Source organism: Mobula hypostoma, chromosome 24 (assembly GCF_963921235.1).
Source record: "Mobula hypostoma chromosome 24, sMobHyp1.1, whole genome shotgun sequence".
Classification (NCBI taxonomy): Eukaryota; Metazoa; Chordata; class Chondrichthyes; order Myliobatiformes; family Myliobatidae; genus Mobula; species Mobula hypostoma.
In genome coordinates this window covers 1,402,287-1,423,590 of record NC_086120.1, presented here as the reverse complement: position 1 = coordinate 1,423,590, position 21,304 = coordinate 1,402,287, and the positions used below count along the sequence as shown (strand labels likewise).

The 21,304-nt window shown below is 42.7% G+C and overlaps 1 protein-coding gene across 4 annotated transcripts in view; it reads right to left on the bottom strand.

Annotated features, from left to right (window-relative positions):
• LOC134337584 (scaffold attachment factor B2-like) overlaps nt 1–21,304 on the bottom strand; it is a 98,567-nt gene that overhangs the window by 39,626 nt on the left and 37,637 nt on the right. For all 4 annotated transcript variants that reach the window (XM_063032733.1, XM_063032730.1, XM_063032732.1 and 1 more), the window contains 2 exons: nt 13,569–13,725; nt 8,066–8,232 (listed from right to left, as the gene is read on the bottom strand). In XM_063032733.1, the coding sequence (XP_062888803.1) occupies nt 8,066–8,232; nt 13,569–13,725 (324 nt within the window). The remainder of the gene's footprint in view (nt 1–8,065; nt 8,233–13,568; nt 13,726–21,304) is intronic.

Genomic DNA, 21,304 nt, shown 5'->3' with positions numbered 1-21,304 from the left:
GTCTACGTCTTCACAAATGTAGGTTGATCCTACCTCGCGCTTACTCACCACAAGCAAGTGACTGCTTAATCCACAGTAATGGAGCCCACTCTGTGGACACAGCAATGAAACCCAGAGGCTGGCAAATCCTTTGGTCGGAAGCCCATGATCAGCGAATCCAAAGGTCAAAGTCCTGAGGTCGGCAGGTCCTGAAATCAAGAGATGTGATCGGCGAGAACCGGGGTCAAAACCCACAGATCAGAGATTCTGGAGGTCAAACCCTGGAGGTTGAGGTCCCGAGACTGTAGAGACCAGAAGTAAAAATCCGAAGGTGGAAGCCATGGGTTGGCCAATCCAGGGAATCCCCTAGCTTAGCAAGTTGGAGGCATGATATTTACTAGTTTGCAAGTCCGGGGCCTAGGCCAAGGACTGGAAGTCAGAGACCTGGAAGAGGCCTGTCCTGGGGCTGCAGGCCTGGCTTTGTGTGTAGGCAGTAGGGACTAGCTTGTTTTGCTTTGTTATTATTTTGATTTGCTGTTGCTTCTGCTTATTGGCAGCATGTTGTTCTGCTGAACATTGTGGGCATGATATGTTAGCACCAGAATGTGTAGGTGACACTTGTGGGCTGCTAATGCAGTCAATGCATTTCACTGTATATTCTGACATACAGTACATGTTAATAAATAGATCTAATCTCACAAAATCCTTTCCAATAACTTTCCCATCATTGATGCAAGGATCACTGGCCTGTAGTTTCTTGACTTGTCCCCATGCTGTTTATTAAATGAATGCACATTAGCTATCCTCAGTTTCATTACCTCATTTATGGCTGATGAAAATACAAAATGCTCTGCCATGGCCACAGCTTCCAGTAATGACCTATGATACACCTGGTCAAATCCCAGAGATTTATTCACCTTCACCTATTTCAAGACCTCCAATACCCCCTTCCTTGTTATGATGATCTGCTCCAGAACATAACAGTTCCTTCCTCTAAACTCACAAGGTTGCAGATCTTTCTCAGAAGTAAATTCAAACTCAAAGTATTCATTTAAGACTTCAGCAATTTCCTATGGTTTCACGTATGAATCACCACAGTTGAGGAATAAAGATAACACTGAGAATGACAGACCTGTAAGTCTTACTTCAGTAGTGGGAAAATTATTTGAGAAGGTTCTTCAAGAATTTGAAGGAGCATAGTCTGATAGGGATAGCCGGCATGACCTCACAAGCCTGATTGAATTCTTTGAGGATTTGACAAAGCTTAATGATGAAGGTAGTATATATGGATTTTATTAAGATGTTTGATAAGGTTCTCCTTGGTAGGCTTATTCAGAAAGCCAAGAGGCATGGGACCTTGGGAAACTTGGCTGTGTGGATATAGAATTGGCTTGCACAAAGAAAACAGGGTGATTATAGGTGGAGTGTATGTGACCTGTAGGCTAGTGACTAGCTGTATTCAGCAGGGATCTATTTAGGGATCCGTGTTCTTTGTGATTTTTATAATTGAATTGCAAGAGGAAGTGAAAGGATGAGTTGTAAGTTTGCAGATGACACGAAAGTCAGTGGAGCTGTGAATAATGTAGGCTGTTGTAGGTTATAACGGGACATTGACATGATTCAGAGCTGGGCTGAGAAGTGTCAGATGCAGTTCAACTCTGTGAAGTGAATCACTTTAGATGGTCGAATTTGAAGGCAGAATACAGGGTTAATGCAGAATTCTTAGCAGTGTTAGAAGGATCTTGGGAGCCATGGCTGTAGATCCCTCAAAGTTGCCACAGAAGTTGATGGGGTAGTTAAGGAGGTGTATAGTCTGTTGGCCTTCACTTTTGGGAGAATGAATTCAAAAGCTGCAATTCTATAAAACTCTGGTTGGACCACACTTAATTTTCGTTGCCTTGAAAAAGCCAGTGGGGCTAGTCAGGTCATTTGACCCCCCTGAGATCGGCAGAGCCGTAGGCCTGTGGATTTTGAAGATGAGTTTTGATAAAGTTAGCAGAGCTGTCAGGCCATTTGGTGGGCTTGAAATTATTGTGTAATTATACACTTGTTACGGCCAATAAAAATTTTAGGTTTAAGTAGAGCTGCCATTGTTGGAGCGGGACACTGCAAAAGTGGACGAGCTTTCACCCAAGAGGCTTCAGTGAGGACAGGCAGAGGCTAATGTAGGTTTCTAGTAAGTTTCCATCCTTATATATTAGTGCCCAACTAGTGTAGTGATCAGTGCTGTGTTCTTCACGTCAGACATGAGAGTTTGGGATGACCTCTAGTCTCCCTAATAACTACATTTGCATGAAGTCCATCTAGTTGCAGCTTCTTACAAAGTTAGGGAACTGGAGTTAAAGCTAGATATCCGTCATCTCATACAGGAGGCTGAGGTGGTGACAGATAGGAGTTACAGGGAGATAGTCACCCAAAAGTTGCAGAAGGCAGGGTGTCTTTCAGCAGAGGAAAAGAGAATAGACAGTGTGGAGTAACCCGTGGCCATTTCCCCAATAACAGCTGTACCACTGTACAACTGATGGGGAGGATGACCTAACAGGAGAACGTTGCAGATACCAGGTCTCTGGCACTGAGTCTGGCTCTGTGGCTTAGAAGGGAGGGGGAGGGGAAGGGGAAGGGGAGAGAAGAGTGCAATGGTGGTAGGGGATTCAATACTTAGGGGAGCAGAAAGGAGATTGAGTGAATGTAAAAGAGACATCTGGATGGTATGGTGCCAGAGTCAGGGATATCTCACATCAGGACCACAGCATTCTAAATAGGGAGAATACTCAGCCAGAAGTTGTGCTATGTATTCATACCCACAACATAGGCAGGAAACAGGATGAAATCCTAAACAGAATATACAGGGAGCTAGGTAGGAAGTTCAAAAGCAGGACCTCAAGAGTACTAATCTCTGGATTGCTGCTTATGTCATGTGCCAGTGAGGGCAAGAATATGATGATATAGCAGAGGAATGTATAGTGGCTGAGAAATTGGTGCAGAGGGCAAGGTTTCTGATTTGTGGATCATTGAAATCTCTTCTCGATAAGACATGACCTGTACAAGTAGGATGGGTTACACCTGAACTTGAGAGTGGGGTTAAACTAGTTTGGCAGGGGGATGGGAACTGGAGTGATAGGTCAGAGGATGAGCAGTTGGTGTACAGGTAGATGCAGTATATAGAGAGATTGTAAGAAAGGATGAACAGTTGATAGAGCAAAATTGCTGTCAGTGGGATGGGTTGAATTATATCCATTTTAATGCAAGTAGTATGAAGAACAAGGAGTAAGAGTATTAAAGAGTATTCATTGGCACATGGAACTATGATGTTGTGGCAATTACCCAAGACTTGGCTGTTAAAAGGGCAAGAATGACTGCTGGATGTTCCAGAGATAATGCCTCAAAAGGGGACAGGGAGGTAGGTAAAAGATGGGGGAGTGGCATTGCTAATCAGGGGTAGCATCATAGCCACAGAAAGGGAGAACACTGTGGAGGGATTTTCTACTGAGTGTGGGTGAAATTAGAAATAAAAAGATTCATCACTCTATTGGGAGTATTCTATAGACACCCCCTACCCCTTGCAAGTCACTGAAGAACAGATCAGGAGCCAGATTTTGGAAAGGTGCAAAAATAACAAGGTTGTTGCTATGTGTGACTTGTGCCTAATATTAAAAGGATTAGAAGAGGCAGAATTTGTTAGGTGTCCAGGAAAGATTCCTGACTCAACATGTAGACAGGGTGACAAGAGGAGGCCATACTGGATCTGGTGTTAGTCAATGAACCAGGCCAGATGTCAGATCTGTTGGTGGGTGAGCATTTGAGACAATATCCACAACTCCCGAACCTTTCCATAGCCTTGACAGGGATAGGTGGTGGTATGGGCAAGCATTTAATTCAGGGAAAGGGAATTATGATGCATTAATGTAGGGATTTGGGAGCATAAATTGGGAATGGATGTACTCAGGAAAATGCACAATGAAATGTGGATGTTGTTTAGGATACACTTGTATAGGTTCTGGATAGGTTTGTCTGAGGGAGGATAGCTAATGTGCATTCATTTAAGGTAGATCATCTTGTCAAAAGGAAGAAGGAAGCTTATTAAGGTATTGGAAGCAAGGCTGAAGAAAGGGCTCTAGAGAGTTACAAGATAGACAAAGAACATTTTGAAATAAATTACGATAGACCAGACAGAATATACCCCAAGTTACTATAGAAAGCGAGGGAAGATATTGCTGAGCCTTTGGAGATGATCTTTGCACTTTCATTGGCCACAGTAGTACCAGATAATTAACCCTCCATATAATTGGAGGGTGGGGGGTGGAGGGTGAAAAGAAGTAGGGATAACCCTGAGAATTACAGACCAGTGAGTCTTACCTCAATGGTGAGCAAATTATTGAAGAAGATCCTTAGAAACAGGACTTCCAAACATTTGAGGAAGTAGTCTGATGAGGGATAGTCAGCATGACTTTGTGAGAAGCAAGTCACACTTCATGAACCTGATTGAAATCTTTGAGAATGTGATGAAGGTAGTGCAGTGGATGTGGTGGATATGCATTTTAGTACAGTATCTAACAAGGTTCCCCATGGTAGGTTCACTCAGAAAATCGAGAGGCATGGGATCCAGGGAAACTTAGACGTATGGATTCAGAATTGGCTTGCCCAAAGGGAGAGTGTGGTTGCAGATGAAACATATTCTGCCTGGAGGTCACTGGCCAATGTGTTTCCACTGGGATCTGTTCTTTTATAAGTGACTTGGATGAGGAAGTAGAAAGTGGGTTAGCAAGTTTGCAGATGACATGAAGGACCGTAAGGTTGTGGGTAGTGTAGAAGATTGCCATAGGTTGCAACCGGACATTAACAAGATGCAGAACTGGGCTGAGATGTGGCAGATGGAATTCAACCTGAAAAAGTGTGAAGTAATTCATTTTGGAAGATTGAATTTGAAGGCAGAATACAGGGTTAATGGCAGGACTCTTGGCAGTGTGGAGGAACAAAAGGATCTTAAGGTCCATGCCCATAAATCCCTCAAAGTTGCCACGCAAGACGACAGGGTAGTTAAGAAGGCATATGGTATACTAGCATTCATTGATCCTCCAGTGACTTTTTCCAGGACAGAAATGGCTAGGATTAGGGGGCACAATTTAACGGTGATTTTTGGAAAGTGAGAGGCAAGATTTTATTTTAGAGATGGTGCTGAATGTGTGGAATGCCCTGTCACGGGACGTGCTGGAGGCAGATACATTAAGGATATTTAAATAAATGCTTAGAAAAGCACATGGATGACTGAAAAATAGAGGACTATGTAGGAGGAAAGGGTGAGATTGATTTCAAGAGCAGAATAAAAGGTCAGCATAATATTGTGGACTGAAGGGCCTGAAATGTACTATGTCCTGATCTTCAAGAGAATCTCCTCTCTTCCAATTATTCTTTTGCCCTTTATAGAATATTTTAGGATCCTCTGTTGCCTGCCAAAGATATGAAATGGCCCCTTTTTGGCTTTCCAATTTCAAGTGTACGACTGCATGCCTTATATTTCAACTGATTTGATCAGTCCTAGCTACACACAATTCCATTCTTATTACTAAATTCTTAATAATCTTCTTCAAATAAAGTTCCCTAATCCTGACCAGCCTTTTTCTTCACTTTTACATGTACATGATCTAGCGGAACTCAACTTGGCAGAGTTCCTTTAAGGCACCATTAAAATTATCCTTGTCCCAATTTAGGACTTTGAAGTCAGGCTCAGTCCCATCTTATCTCATAACCGTCTTGCTAGTAATAGAATTTCGGCCACTGACCCTAAAGTGTTCTCCCAATGAAATATAAAGCACTTCTCCAGTCTCATTTCCTAAGAGGAGGCCCATCCACTTTTCATTTCAGAAGACTTCCTTGCACGTTCTTAACAAATCCTGCCCCATCTAATTCCTCAGCACTATAGAGGCCCAAGTCAATAATAAGGAAGCTGAAACATCAATATTCGGGAAGTTGAAATCATAAACTATTATAATCCTATTATTCCATTATCCATGATTTCCCACATTTGCTCAAATTCCTGCTGACTTTTGGATAATCACCCCTTTTTAATGTCAGGTTCTACCCATAGGGCCTCACTGGATGCTCTCCTAAGATAGCTTTCTAAATACTGCTGTGATGTTCTTTCTCTCTAGTTAACACAACACGTTTTTCTTTCTGCCTTCACCTCCGTATCACCAGAGGCAATGATACCTTGGAACATAGGATGGGTTTTTGCTAAGCTAGATGTGTTGGTGAAACCTATCACTTATAAAGATGGTCATTCCCTTTTCTCAGCTCGTCTCCACCGCATCTGTCCTCAGGATGAGGATTTCCATTTCAGAATACATGAGATGTCCTACTTCTTCAAAGAATAGGTTTCCCTTCCTCTCCCATTGATGCTGCCCTCACTCACCTCCTCCATTTCCCAGACATCCACTCGCAGCAGATCGTCCCATCACCATAAAGGGCAAAAGCTCCCCTTCTCCTTACCTAGCACCCCACAAGCCTCTGTATCCATCACGTCATCATGCATAACTTCTGCCATCTTTAATGGATCCTACCACTAAGCACATTGTTCCTCTTCCCTTCCCCCATCACCAGCTCTCTGCTTTCCGCAGGGAGTGCTCTCCATATGACTCCCTTGTCCACTTGTCTTACCACTGGGTAAGTGCCAGGAGGGAGATCAGTGGAGAGGGACAAGTGCTACACCTCCTCACTCACAACCATTCATGGCCCCAAACAGTCCTTCCAGGTGAGATGACACTTCAGCGACGAGTCTATCAGTGTCATCTACTGTGGTCCTGGTGAGACCTGTCACAGATTGGGGATCACTTCTTCAAGCACCCTCACTCCACCCATCACCAAAGGCAAGTTTTTCCAGTACCCATGCATTTTAATTACTCATTCCACTTCCATTCTGACATGTCAGTCCATGACCTCCTCTCCTGCCATGATGAGGATTCTCTCAGGTTGGTGGAGAAACACCATCTGGGTAGCCTCAAGCCCAAGGGATGAACATCGATTTCTCTAACTTTCAGTAATTTCTCCAACTGCACCCCCTTTCTTTTATCATTCCCTGTTCTGGCTCCCCTCTTACCATTTCCCTTCTGCTCACCTGCCCATCACCACCGTCTAGTGGCCCTCTTCCTTCCCTTTCTTCCATGGTCCACTACTCTATCAGATTCCTTCCTTTTCAGCCCTTTACCTTTTCCACCTATCCTTTCCCAGCTTCCCACTTCATTATCCCTCCCTCATGCAGCTTCCTCCTCGCATGTTTTCACTCATCACCTGCCAGCTTGTACTCCAACACCCCCTCCCACCACCTTCTTATTCAGGCTTCTTGTCCCTTCCCTTCCTTTCCAGTCCCGATGAGGAGTCTCCACCCAAAATGTCATCTGTTTATCCCTCTCCATAGATGCTGCCTAACCTGTTGAGCTCCTTTGGCATTTTGTGTGTGTTGTTCTGATTACCAGCATCTGTAGAATCTTGTGTTTACTCAATGTACATCTTTATTTTTGGTTTGTAAAAAAAGTTGAATAAGTTTGATTTTTGGAATGAGGAAACAAACTCCAGCATAATTTCTGTTTTGTAACTAGATTTAGGAAGAACATTTCAGGTTTATCCTTTTGAAATTGCACCACTTACAACACTCAGGTTGCATGGTTTACTTCCCGTGTCCCTTAGCTCATAGATGGAGTCAAGACATTTATTGCTGGCAGTTCAGACAATTCTGCTGTGATCCAAATAAGTTTGATCTTGAAGAGTATGACTCCAAACCAAAGACCTTCTTCAAGCTAACCCAGTACATTGAACTAATTTTAGTACCTTCACTATTCCTTTTTTTTTTGAACTATTTTATTTTTGTAATTTATAGCAATTTTGTCTTTACACTGTACTGCTGCTGCAAAACAATGAATTTCACATCACACAAGTCATGAATAATGAATCTAATATTCCAGATAAAATCAGCTGACATTATCAAGGATAATTGGTTTGTACAGTATAACATCACAACATTTAATGGAGGACAAAGGCATTATATAGTGATTAGACCATCATGCAAAACTCTGGAAGAAAAATGACATTTTACCTATCATAAGGCTTATCATATGGTCTTTCATAAGGCCTATCATAAAACCTTTCATACGGCCTTTCGTATGGTCTATCGTAAGGCCTCCTCATAGATTGTTCATAGTGCATCTCACGGAACAATTGTTCCTTCTCGCGATGTATTCGCTCCTGTTCTCGTCTCCTCTCCTGTATGAAATAACATACATCATTGTGAAAAAACAAATACTTAACTTGCAAGTAGCTTATTAAGCCAACCAGCATGCCAATCTCATTGTTGGCAGCTGACTTTTGTTTCTCACTCAGTTGTTGTGTGTGATCAAAGCACGTCTTGTATGGAGTCTCTAAAGTTTTAGAAATATGAGCAGATAGGTACTTTTCAAAAGCTTATTCACATTATTGATGCCCCTTTACCAATACCTTTTCCGTGAAGGTGCTCATATTTAACAGTTCCAAAAGGCAACTGATACCACCAGATTCTTCACACAAGCAATTACATTCAACTGAGGCAAGAGCATGACAAGCAAACTGTTATACTGCTTACACCAGTTATTCGCATTAATGGAATTAGAACAATGGCCGTAAAAACAGGGAGTGTGCAAGAATCAAACCCATTGATTCTGCATTAAAGAGTTGACATCAGTTAGCTCAGCAGATCTGTATGATTCAACTTCACTAAGTGCAGTTCTTAAAATGAATATTTTACCAAATACTCAAATTTTTATTAAAATACTGAAGGGTCTCCTATCTTTAATACTGAAGTAAACCATGATTTCTTTAAAGTCATGACTACAGCTAAAGTACATGCTTGGGGGCATCCATAATAATTCTGAAGTTTCCTCAAATTGACAGTGCAAAGAGTGTGAGAGACCTCTCAACTTAAGTCGCAAGAATGCTCACCTTGGATGGTTATCATCTATTTTGGAAACCAATCACAATTACCTATTTTCCCCCCGACTCAGCTAATAGTCCAAGTTAGAATCAAACTAGGACCTTATTGGTTACATGGATTACGACACCTCTGGATAGGAGTAACAGAATTGGTCCAAGTCTGCATGGATTTACGAAGGGGAAACTGTGCTTGACTAATCTTCTGGAATTTTTTGAGGATGTAACTATGAAAATGGACAAGGGAGAGCCAGTGGATGTAGTGTACCTGGACTTTCAGAAAGCCTTTGATACAAGTCCCACGTAGGAGATTAGTGGGCAAAATTAGGGCACATGGTATTGGGGGCAGAGTACTGACATGGATTGAAAATTGGCTGGCTGACAGAAAACAAAGAGTAGCGATTAACGGGTCCCTTTCGGAATGGCAGGCGGTGACCAGTGGGGTACCGCAGGGTTCAGTGCTGGGACGCAAGCTGTTTACAATATATATTAATGATTTAGATGAGGGAATTAAAAGTAACATTAGCAAATTTGCCGATGACACAAAGCTGGGAGGCAGTGTGAAATGTGAGGAGAATGTTATGAGAATGCAGGGTGACTTGGACAGGCTGGGTGAGTGGGCAGATGCATGACAGATGCAGTTTAATGTGGACAAATGTGAGGTTATCCACTTTGGTGGTAAGAACAGGAAGGCAGATTATCTAACTGGAGTCAAGTTAGGAAAAGGGGAAGTACAACAAGATCTAGGTGTTCTTGTAAATCAGTCACTGAAAGCAATCATGCAGCTACAGCAGGCAGTGAAGAAAGCTAATGGCATGCTGGCCTTCATAACAAGGGGAACTGAGTATAGGAGCAAAGAGGTCCTTCTGCAGCTGTACAGGGCCCTGGTGAGACCACACCTGGAGTACTGTGTGCAGTTTTGGTTTCCAAATTTGAGGAAGGACATTCTTGCTATTGAGGGAGTGCAGCATAGGTTCACAAGGTTAATTCCCGGGATGGCGGGACTGACATATGTCAAAAGATTGGAGCAACTGGGCTTGTATATTCTGGAATTTAGAAGGCTGAGAGGGGATCTTATTGAAACATATGAGATTATTAAGGGCAAACAACAGGAATTCTGCAGATGCTGGAAATTCAAGCAACACATATCAAAGTTGCTGGTGAACGCAGCAGGCCAGGCAGCATCTGTAGGAAGAGGTGCAGTCAACGTTTCAGGCCGAGACCCTTCATCAGGACTAACTGAAGGAAGAGAGAGTAAGGAATTTGAAAGTTGGAGGGGGAGGGGGAGATCCGTCTGGGTAGCCTCCAACCTGATGGCATGAACATCATTCTGACATGTCTATCCACGGCCTCCTCTACTGTAAAGATGAAGCCACACTCAGGTTGGAGGAACAACACCTTATATTCCGTCTGGGTAGCCTCCAACCTGATGGCATGAACATCGACTTCTCTAACTTCCGCTAAGGCCCCACCTCCCCCTCGTACCCCATCTGTTACTTATTTTTATGTCCCTCCGCACTAATCCTAACCTTATTATTAACCCGCCGATAAGAGGGGTGCTGTTGTAGTCTGGCGTACTGACCTCTACCTTGCCGAGGCACAGCGACAACTCGCGGATACCTCCTCTTATTTACCCCTCGATCGTGACCCCACTAAGGCGCACCAGGCCATTGTCTCCCACACCATCACCAACTTTATCCGCTCAGGGGATCTCCCATCCACTGCTATCAACCTTATAGTTCCCACACCCCGCACTTCCCGTTTCTACCTCCTACCCAAGATCCACAAACCTGCCTGTCCTGGCCAACCTATTGTCTCAGCTTGCTCCTGCCCCACCAAACTCATTTCTGCATACCTCGACACAGTTTTATCACCCCTTGTTCAATCCCTTCCGACCTATGTTCGTGACACTTCTCACGCTCTTAAACTTTTCGATGATTTTAAGTTCTCTGGCCCCCACCGCTTTATTTTCACCATGGATGTCCAGTTCTTATATACTTCCATCCCCCATCAGGAAGGTCTCAAAGCTCTACGCTTCTTTTTGGATTCCAGACCTAATCAGTTCCCCTCTACCACCACTCTGCTCCGTCTAGCGGAATTAGTCCTTACTCTTAATAATTTCTCCTTTGGCTCCTCCCACTTCCTCCAAACTAAAGGTGTAGCTATGGGCACCCGTATGGGTCCTAGCTATGCCTGCCTTTTTGTTGGCTTTGTGGAACAATCTATGTTCCGTGCCTATTCTAGTATCTGTCCCCCACTTTTCCTTTGCTACATCGACGACTGCATTGGCGCTGCTTCCTGCACACATGCAGAACTCGCTGACTTTATTAACTTTGCCTCCAACTTTCACCCTGCCCTCAAGTTTACCTGGTCTATTTCCGACACCTCCCTCCCCTTTCTAGATCTTTCTGTCTCTGTCTCTGGAGACAGCTTATCCACTGATGTCTACTATAAGCCTACTGACTCTCACAGCTATCTGGACTATTCCTCTTCTCACCCTGTCTCTTGCAAAAACGCCATCCCCTTCTCGCAATTCCTCCGTCTCCGCCGCATCTGCTCTCAGGATGAGGCTTTTCATTCTAGGACGAGGGAGATGTCTTCCTTTTTTAAAGAAAAGGGCTTCCCTTCCTCCACTATCAACTCTGCTCTTAAACGCATCTCCCCCATTTCACATACATCTGCTCTCACTCCATCCTCCCGCCACCCCACTAGGAATAGGGTTCCCCTGGTCCTCACCTACCACCCCACCAGCCTCCGGGTCCAACATATTATTCTCCGTAACTTCCGCCACCTCCAACGGGATCCCACCACGAAGCACATCTTTCCCTCCCCCCCCCCTGCATTCTGCAGGGATCGCTCCCTACGCAACTCCCTTGTCCATTCGTCCCCCCCACCCCTCCCCACTGATCTCCCTCCTGGCACTTATCCTTGTAAGCGGAACAAGTGCTACACATGCCCTTACACTTCCTCCCTTACCACTATTCAGGGCCCCAAACAGTCCTTCCAGGTGAGGCAACACTTCACCTGTGAGTCGACTGGGGTGATATACTGCGTCCGGTGCTCCTGATGTGGCCTTTTATATATTGGCGAGACCCGACACAGACTGGGAGACCGCTTTGCTGAACATCTACACTCTGTCCGTCAGAGAAAGCAGGATCTCCCAGTGGCCACACATTTTAATTCCACATCCCATTCCCATTCTGACATGTCTATCCACGGCCTCCTCTACTGTAAAGATGAAGCCACACTCAGGTTGGAGGAACAACACCTTATATTCCGTCTGGGTAGCCTCCAACCTGATGGCATGAACATCGACTTCTCTAACTTCCGCTAAGGCCCCACCTCCCCCTCGTACCCCATCTGTTACTTATTTTTATGCACACATTCTTTCTCTCACTCTCCCTTTTCTCCCTCTGTCCCTCTGAATATACCTCTTGCCCATCCTCTGGGTCCCCCCCGCCTTGTCTTTCTTCTCGGACCTCCTGTCCCATGATCTTCTCGTATCCCCTTTTGCCTATCACCTGTCCAGCTCTTGGCTCTATCCCTCCCCCTCCTGTCTTCACCTATCATTTTGGATCTCCCCCTCCAACTTTCAAATCCCTTACTCACTCTTCCTTCAGTTAGTCCTGACGAAGGGTCTCGGCCTGAAACGTCGACTGCACCTTTTCCTACAGATGCTGCCTGGTCTGCTGCGTTCACCAGCAACTTTGATGTATGTTGCAATGTTCTATTTGCTTTCTTAACTTGTTGCACTTGCTAATATTGTGATTCATACAACACCTAGATCCCCCGTACTTCACTCATTTCCAGTCTCTATTTGATAACAATGTGATTTCTCACCAAGTTAATGACCTAACACTTACCCAAATTAAACTTAAATTTGCTAAATTTTCACATACCCACTCAATTATCAATTGAATCACATCTCCATCACAATGTGCATTTCCATCTATTTTTAGTGTTGCCAATAAATGTGAATACTGCCCACTTTTCCAAGTCATTAATAAAAACAGTAAATTTTGAGGGTTAAGAACTGAACCTTGAGGGTAGCCCATAAGTTACCTACAACTGTCATTACATTTATCATAAATGTGTCATTTCTAGGTAGCCTTCCAATGTAGGCACTACTCTAGTCCCTTGGGTTCAATTTTGCATCTTATACATTTCTCAATTTATTTCTGTCAACCAGACAGATCTGCAGGTATGATGCTCTGCAAATCAAAAACGCAGCATCCTCTTTCTTTGGTTATTTCAGTCCTTGTGTAATTGAGTAATCTTCAAAATACTGAAGAACAGGAAGATAATATAACGAAGGTAGCATGTGGGGCATAGAACCTAAGAAAAGAGAAGGTATGGGGCAACTTTGTAAAACATTGTTCAGAACTGCATACAGTACTCTAGCCTTAACCTAGAATGCAGAGGTGGTTTACCAGGATTTGACTAGGGTAGACTATTTCAGTTTGTTTTCCTTAGAGCAGGGGAACCTGACCAAAGTGTACAGAATTATGAGGAACAGAGGCAGGTTACACAGTAACAGATTTTTCATCCAGGGGATTGGCTGGAATCAGGATTGTTAGCAGCTACAGCCTCTTTCTGTGCTGTAAGACTTTGACCAACTGCCTAGATTTTTAACTTACTTCTTCTATAAGTAACCTCTCTCTTTCCAGTGCTTCTCGCTCCAGTCTCTCTCGTTCGAGTCGCATCCTCTCAATTTGCAAGCGGCTTCGTTCCCTCTCCAGCATTTCTCTACCTTCACGTTCCCGTCGGCTTTCTCGCTCCCATATATCTCGCTCTCTGCAGGAGAGAAAAGCACTGGATGTTCATGGAATTTCACAAAACAAATTAAGGTCACTTGTTCCATCAATTCTGTCTCAAGATTTAGTATTTTGACCCACTTCACTTCATTCCCCTTTAGGTATCCAAATTTCTTCTTTAACAGCAGTTATCCAGTTCATTAGAAATTGGGCAATACATTCTTGATCATAACTTATAATTCTCATCACTATGCAATACGCTTTTGAACCTTCTCTTCAGCAGAACCAATTCACATTCTTCAACCTGGTCTAGCTTTCAGCTCCACTTCATCATTATTCAGCACTTCTAAACATTTATTGTATTTCGTGCTTTCAAATAAAGGATCAACTTGCATTCAAATATTCCTCCAGATCCTCTTTCCATTTTCCTTTCATTCACTCTTCAACTAATCTCACCATTTGCTTCTGATCTTCCCATCTTGACCACAATTAATCCTCAGAAGCCTTTCCCTCCCCACGTTGAAGAGTTGAGCTTATGAAGCTGAAGTCCTATTCTGCCCCCTTTGTACCGATCTCCAGTTCTTTGGCCATGAGTCTTCATCACTCACAATGGGCTCCCTCATTTTGATCCATCAAAATAACCCCAGGAGACCAATATGTTCTCGCTACATATAGTAATGTTTAATTTCCAATGTTCTGGGCCACCCCCACCCAAGTTGCATCCCTTACACTCAGATCATTTCTAATACTATCTAACTTTTTTGTTTCCTGGCCTTTTCACCATGGATATCCAATCTAAACTCCAGAGTTCTTCCACAAACACAGAGCAATCTAGTCCGCTTCCACTTCTCTTTAGTGGAAAAAAAAGCTGCTATGAACACTATCAGTGTGTGGGGGGTGAGGAAAGAGAGAATGGGGAAGGGAGGAATTGATGTTACTGAAATATCTTCCTCCTCCCACCACAGATGTTACTTGCCCCATGACTTCCTCCAGTCTATTCTCTTCTTGGCTGAAATGGCTCTCACATTAACTGATTTCTCCTTTGATTCTATTCACTTTCTCAAAATGAAAGTTGTAACTGCAGCAACTCATATGGGTTTAACTCTGTAGGAGATGTGGAACATTGTTTCAGTTCTACTCAGGCTCCATAACGTACCTCCATTCCAGTATCTGTGCCATCTTTTGCTTTTACACCAAGTTAGAAAACAAAGTGGCATGCAAAGGTTTGGGCACCCCGGTCAAAATTTCTGTCACTGTGAATAGCTAAGCGAGTAAAAGGTGACCTTCCAAAAGACAAAGTTAAAGATGACACATTTCTTTAATATTTTAAGATCTTTTTTATTTCCATCTTTTACAGTTTCAAAATAACAAAAAAGGAAAAGGGCCTGAAGCAAAAATTTGGCCACCCTGCATGGTCAGAACTTAGTTAACACCCCCTTTGGCAAGTAACACAGCTTGTAAACGCTTTCTGTAGCCAGCTAAGTGTCTTTCAATTATCGTTTGGCGGATTTTCGCCCATTCTTCCTTGCAAAAGGCTTTTAGTTCTGTGAGATTCTTGGGCCGTCTTGCATGCACTGCTCTTTTGAGGTCTATCTACAGATTTTCAATGATGTTTAGGGTCAGAGGACTGAGAGGCCCCTGGCAAAACCTTCAGCTTGCACCTCTTGAGGTAGTTCATTGTGGATTTTGAGGTGTGTTTAGGATCATTATCTGTTTTTTTAATATACAGATGGTGTGATGCTTACTTCCAGAATTTGCTGGTATTTAATCAAATTCATTCTCCCCTCTACCAGTGAAATGTTCCCCATGCCACTGGCTGCAACACAAGCCTGATCGATCCACCCCCGTGCTTAACAGTTGGAGAGGTGCTCTTTTAATGAAATTCTGCACCCCTTTTTCTCCAAACACATCTTTGCTCATTGCGGCCAAAAAGTTCTATTTTAACTTCATCAGTCCACAGTACTTGTTTCCAAAATGCATCAGGCTTGTTTAGATGTTCCTTTGCAAACTTCTGACACTGAATTTTGTGGTGAGGACGCAGGAAAGGTTTTCTTCTGATGACTCTTCCATGAAGGTTATATTTGTGCAGGTGTCCCTGCACAGTAGAACAGTGCACCACCACTCCAGAGTCAACTAAATCTTCCTGAAGGTCTTTTGCAGTCAAACGGGGGTTTTGATTTGCCTTTCTAGCAGTTCTCTCGGATGTTTCCTTGGTCTTCCAGACCTCAACGTGACCTCCATCATTCCTGTTAACTGTCATCTTAATTACATTACGAACTGAAGAAATGGCTACCTGAAAACACTTTGCTATCTCCTTATAGCCTTTTCCTGCTTTGTGAGCATCATTTATTTTAATGCTCAGAGTGCTAGGCAGCTGCTTAGAGGAGCCCATGACTGCTGATTGTTGGGATAACGTTTGAGGAGTCAGGGTATTTTTAAAGCTTTGAAATTTGCATCACCTGGCCTTTCCTAATGATGACTGTGAACAAGCCATAGCCCTAATATGCTAAGGTCTGAGACCTTGGTAAATTATCTGAGAGCTCAAATCTCTTGGGGTGCCCAAACTTTTGCATGGTGCTCCTTTCCTTTTTTACCACTCTAAAATTGTACAAAACAAAAAAAATACACTAATCTTGCTTAAAATGTTGAAAAGAATGTTTCATCTTTAACTTTATGACTTTTGGAGATCAGTTCATCTTCTACTCACTTAACTATTCACAATCCTCTTCAATAATTTCACCACCACTGAAGTAAGATTCACTGATCTATAATTTGCAGGATTATCCCTCCTCTCTTTCAGAACAAAAGAATAATATAAGCTACCTGCTAATCATCTGGTATACTCCTGCGGACAGACAGGATGCAAATATTATCACCAAGGGGGCAGCAATCTCCTCCCTCGTTTCCCACAGTAACCATGGGTATATCCCACCTGGCCCCAGGGACTTATCTATCCTAATGTTTTCCAAAGGTTCCAGCATATCCTCTTTCTTAACATCAATACACTGTCCTCAATCACCAAGGCCCCTCTTGCTGCTGAACACTTAAGCAAAAGTATTCAATAAGGACCTCCCCTACCTCCAGGCATGTTTCCTCTCCTCTCCCTGATTGGTTCCATTCTCACTCTCACAACATCCTCCTGTTCTTCGTGTACATACAGGATGCCAAGGGGTTTTCCTTAATCCTACTCTCCAAAGCCTTCTCATGCCCCCCCCCCCGCCCCCCACTAGCTCTCCAAAGTCCATCCTTCAGTTCCTTCCTGGCTACCCTGTACCTCTATAAAGCTCCATCTGATCCTTGCTTCCTAAACATTAAGCTTCTTTCTTCCTCTTGACACATTCTACATCTCTTGTCAACCATGGTTTTCTCACAGTACATCCTTATCCTGTTAAAATAGCAAAGCGATCCAGAACCATTAGTAAGTGCTCCCTAAACAACCTCCACGTTAACGTACATCAATTCCCAATTTATGCTCCCCAATTCCTGCCTAGTAACATTATAATTCCCCCTCCCCCTATTAAATACCACCTCCTATCCCTCTCCAAGGCTGTAGTAAAGGTCACAATCACCGAAATGCCCTCCCACAGAGATCAGACACCAGCTCAGCACACCTACTGCCTTGCACCAAATCCAATATAGCCTCTCCTCTAGTGTAGATATTGAGCCTGGAATCCTTTCTGGACCTACCAAAAAAATTCCACCCCATCTAAACATTTTGCACTAAGGATAATCAATATCAGGAAAGAAGACCCCCATGAACAACCCTGTTATTTTTCAATTTCTTGCAATATCTTTCCATGTGTGCAGAAATACAATAACTAGCCAAAAAAAAATGAGGAACATGAAAGTAACAATGTCTCAAACTCTTTTCAGGTGAAGCCACCAGTTCCTCCAACCTAACCAACAGTATTCAGTGCTCACTGTGGTCTTCTCTATACTGTGTAAGACTGTCTGAGTGATGTACTTGTGGACCAGCTTCCACCCTGCTACTAGTTCTCCATCTTATCCCTACATGGACCTCTTTTCTCTTCCTCCCACATGATTGCAAAGTTCTTAAACTTTGAAGGAAAAGTCTCTTTGCAATTTGAAACATTGCTCAACAATTCCTGACAATTAGCATTTCCAGTGCTCACTCCACCTCTAGCAGTTTCTGCAAGTCCTCCTTTTGCTCATCCATCTTTTTTCACCTTGCATTATCTCTTTCACTTTCAATCTTATTATAGAGTTGTCCCCTCCTAACACCCACTTTCTCCATGATAATACTTGATTATCTCCAGCTCCTCCCAATTTTAGTTGCGGGTCACCAACACATCTCCAGGAACCTACTGACAGCTTCCAACGCACCTGTCGTCAAATCTTTTGCTTTCTAGTCAATTAACTGAAACCTATATTCTCCAATGATTTATTAGTTACAAGAAATAAGTTCGCTTGCCCTACCAAAATCTTTAATGAACATTTCTCCCCTATCCTTCACTCACAAGAAACCAATCCCATGGTTCCAGCATCAACATGGAAATGTATCAACAGACAATGTTCTGGGCCGAGTCTATTCATCAAGTGTCTTGATGAACAGTCTCAACCCAAAATGTTGACTGCTGATTAATTTCCATAGATGCTGCCTGACCTGCTGAGTTCCTTCAGCATTTTGTATGTGTTGCCCTGGATTTCCAGCATCTGCAGGATCTCTTGTCCATGTTTCCCAGGCTGGCTTCACAAGGACACTTCAGAATCTGGAAAATTACCCAGCAATCTTATTGCGGACGCACATAAAGTTCGATCTTCTGTGGCTGAACTAACATTTTTAAGGAAAATTATAACAACAGCTTTCAGCTATGGGTGACGATATTTGGCATCATTCAGGGGAACGAAGAAGTTTCTCTCCTGATTTCCTAGAGCAAAATCAGAGTCTCCTCAACAACCAGTTATAATATGTAGGAGTCCCAACTGAAAGTAAACTCTCTGGGTTTTATTTAGAAGATATTGAAATCCTAGTTTAGAACAAGCTTTTAAGAGCACTGGAGTACTAAACTTGGATCTGCAGTGTGAAAGATGCTACTACCCATTCAACATAATGCCTCTCACTTGGAGTGATACTTGAAAATAGAGCATGCTAACAATTCAATAGACTAGGGCAGTGGTCCCCAACCACTGGGCCACAAAGATGTGCTACCGGGCCGTGAGGAAACGATATGAGTCAGCTGCACCTTTCCTCATTCCCTGTCACGCATTGTTGAACTTGAACAACCCCCCCACCCACGGTCCGCAAGAATATTGTCAATATTAAACCAGTCCACGGTGCAAAAAAGGTTGGTGACCCTTGGACTAGGGCACAAATGAAGTTTGTTCTATGCATTGGTATACAAATAAATTTTATTCATTTGGCTACATCCATCTTGCACTATTCACAGTTCCCTCATTCTTTCTGTTTACATCAGGCTCAATTGTGCCAAGTATCCAGGGTATAACAAAGACAATGCTCTTGCACAGACAGTAACACAAACAAGCTCCTTTCCAATCCAACCAGGTTTATTTTGCAGAAGCGTAAACCTACACCATGTGTAGATTTGAAAGGTTTAAGTACACAAAAATAGTTTTATTTTAGAGCAGTTACTTAGACACATATTTATCACATTTATTGCAACTTGAGATGGAAATATGCCTCCTATTTGAAATTTGAAGGCGGCCATTTGGCTACTTGTGCTGCTCTGTTCTTCAACACAAGCTGCCATCTTACCTCAGAACTAACCCCATGACCCTCAATGCTGAAATAAAGCATTTCAAATAGCAATGATTGCCTAATTTTGGTTGACATATACAAGTCTTGCACTTTAAGTTAGCTGACATTGCTACTTGCCTTCCCTTAAAGCCCATTCTTTGTTAGTGGGCCCAAGCTCAAACACCACTCAAGAAACCGGCTGCCTTTCAGTCAAATTCCATCCTAAGAATTGTTTGAGCCACGCAAGTACAAATATGTCATTAATATTGAATATCTGTGGCATTCACAACCATACTAAAAGATTCCAAAGCTGGTTTACAACCCAAAACGATTAAAACAATTTAAAAGTCTAAAACATAGTATGAAAATGACCAGGTAGTTAACTTTTCTGCAGCATCTCTCCACCCCCCACCCACCTTCAAAATGAATGATAGCAATGGACTTCCAGTAAGTTATTTTTCAGATGAAGTGCTGGAAAATCTCTGGAAGTCTGCACTCCCCAAAGTTCAGCTGCCATAAAAAGAGCAATCATCTGAGCATAAGTTCACAACTTTCATCTTTACTCACGAATCCCCGACTTGTATACAGATCTATGGGTGGCAGCCAACGACCCCCAGTAAAAACATCAATGTTTCAATTAGTTATGGCTAAATCTCCATGAGAATTTGAGATCCAGTCGTTTCTTCATGGAAAGGTCCACACGTTGTTGTCAGGATTTCTGTATATCCTTTGTAATAGTAGACCAAAATTATTTTGCCTGGACCCCTACAATTCCATTTTGTTTTCTATTTACTGTAAAAATTTAATGGATTAAAACTATCTTTTTGTTGTAATATTTTTAGTAACTTTACTACAATCCCTTGACAGCCTATCTCACTCATTTGAAAACCAGCGATAGCTGACCAGAAGACTATCAAGAAATTTTAATTCTATATTCTTGCAATCCTTGCAAATAATAACGTTTCATGATCTTAACACTAACATCACGATTGTCTGCACATTCTACGTCTTCAACTTCTGTATGCAACAGAGGGTGCTTTGTTGCAGTACAATGCATTATGTTTTCACAGAATTTAGTCTGCTGAGAACGAATGGTTAAGAGACAGGATACAAAATAAACTTTGAGAGAACACAAGAAACCGAAGCAAGAGTTGACCAACAGGAATACAAGAAATAATCATAAATAAAGAATAGAAGAAATTCTGGAAAATTGTAAGCAGGAGAGAGGTACTGAGGAAATTGTTGGAGCTGTGAGCTGACGTCTCCAGGTCCATCCAAGAGTCCCCAAAACGGCTCGTGAAATATTGATGCAATGGCTACAGGGTGCTTTAACTTTCAAAATCTGGGGAAGGTTACAATAGATTTAAAAAGAACAAATTTAAACATTTATTCAAAAAAAGGGAGACAGGAAACCACAAGCCAGTTTGCTCCACATCTTCATCACAAAAATGCTGAAGGATATTATATAAGGTAGAAAGAAAAATTCAAGATTATCACACAAAGCCAATAAATTTTTATAAAAGGGAAATGATGTTTGAATGATGACAGCCTTTTGAAGCTGTGACATGCTGTGGATTAAAGCTGAATCAGGGGATGTATGAAACTATTTTCAGGAAGCAATTGATAAGGTACTGCAACAAACGTTATTGTAACACTTTACATTTACAAACAAGACACCAGTGGCTATATTTCATTAGGAGTTTCAGGAGATTTGGTGTGTTACTAAAGGCACCCCCATCAAGGACTTCTTCAAAAGGCAGTGCCTCCAGAAGGCACCATACATTATGAAACACCCTTATCAAGACATGACCTCTTCTCATTACTACCATCAACAAGGGGGTACAGGAGCCTGAGGATGCCGTCAATATTTCAGAAGCACCTTCTTCCCCTCCACCAGATTTTT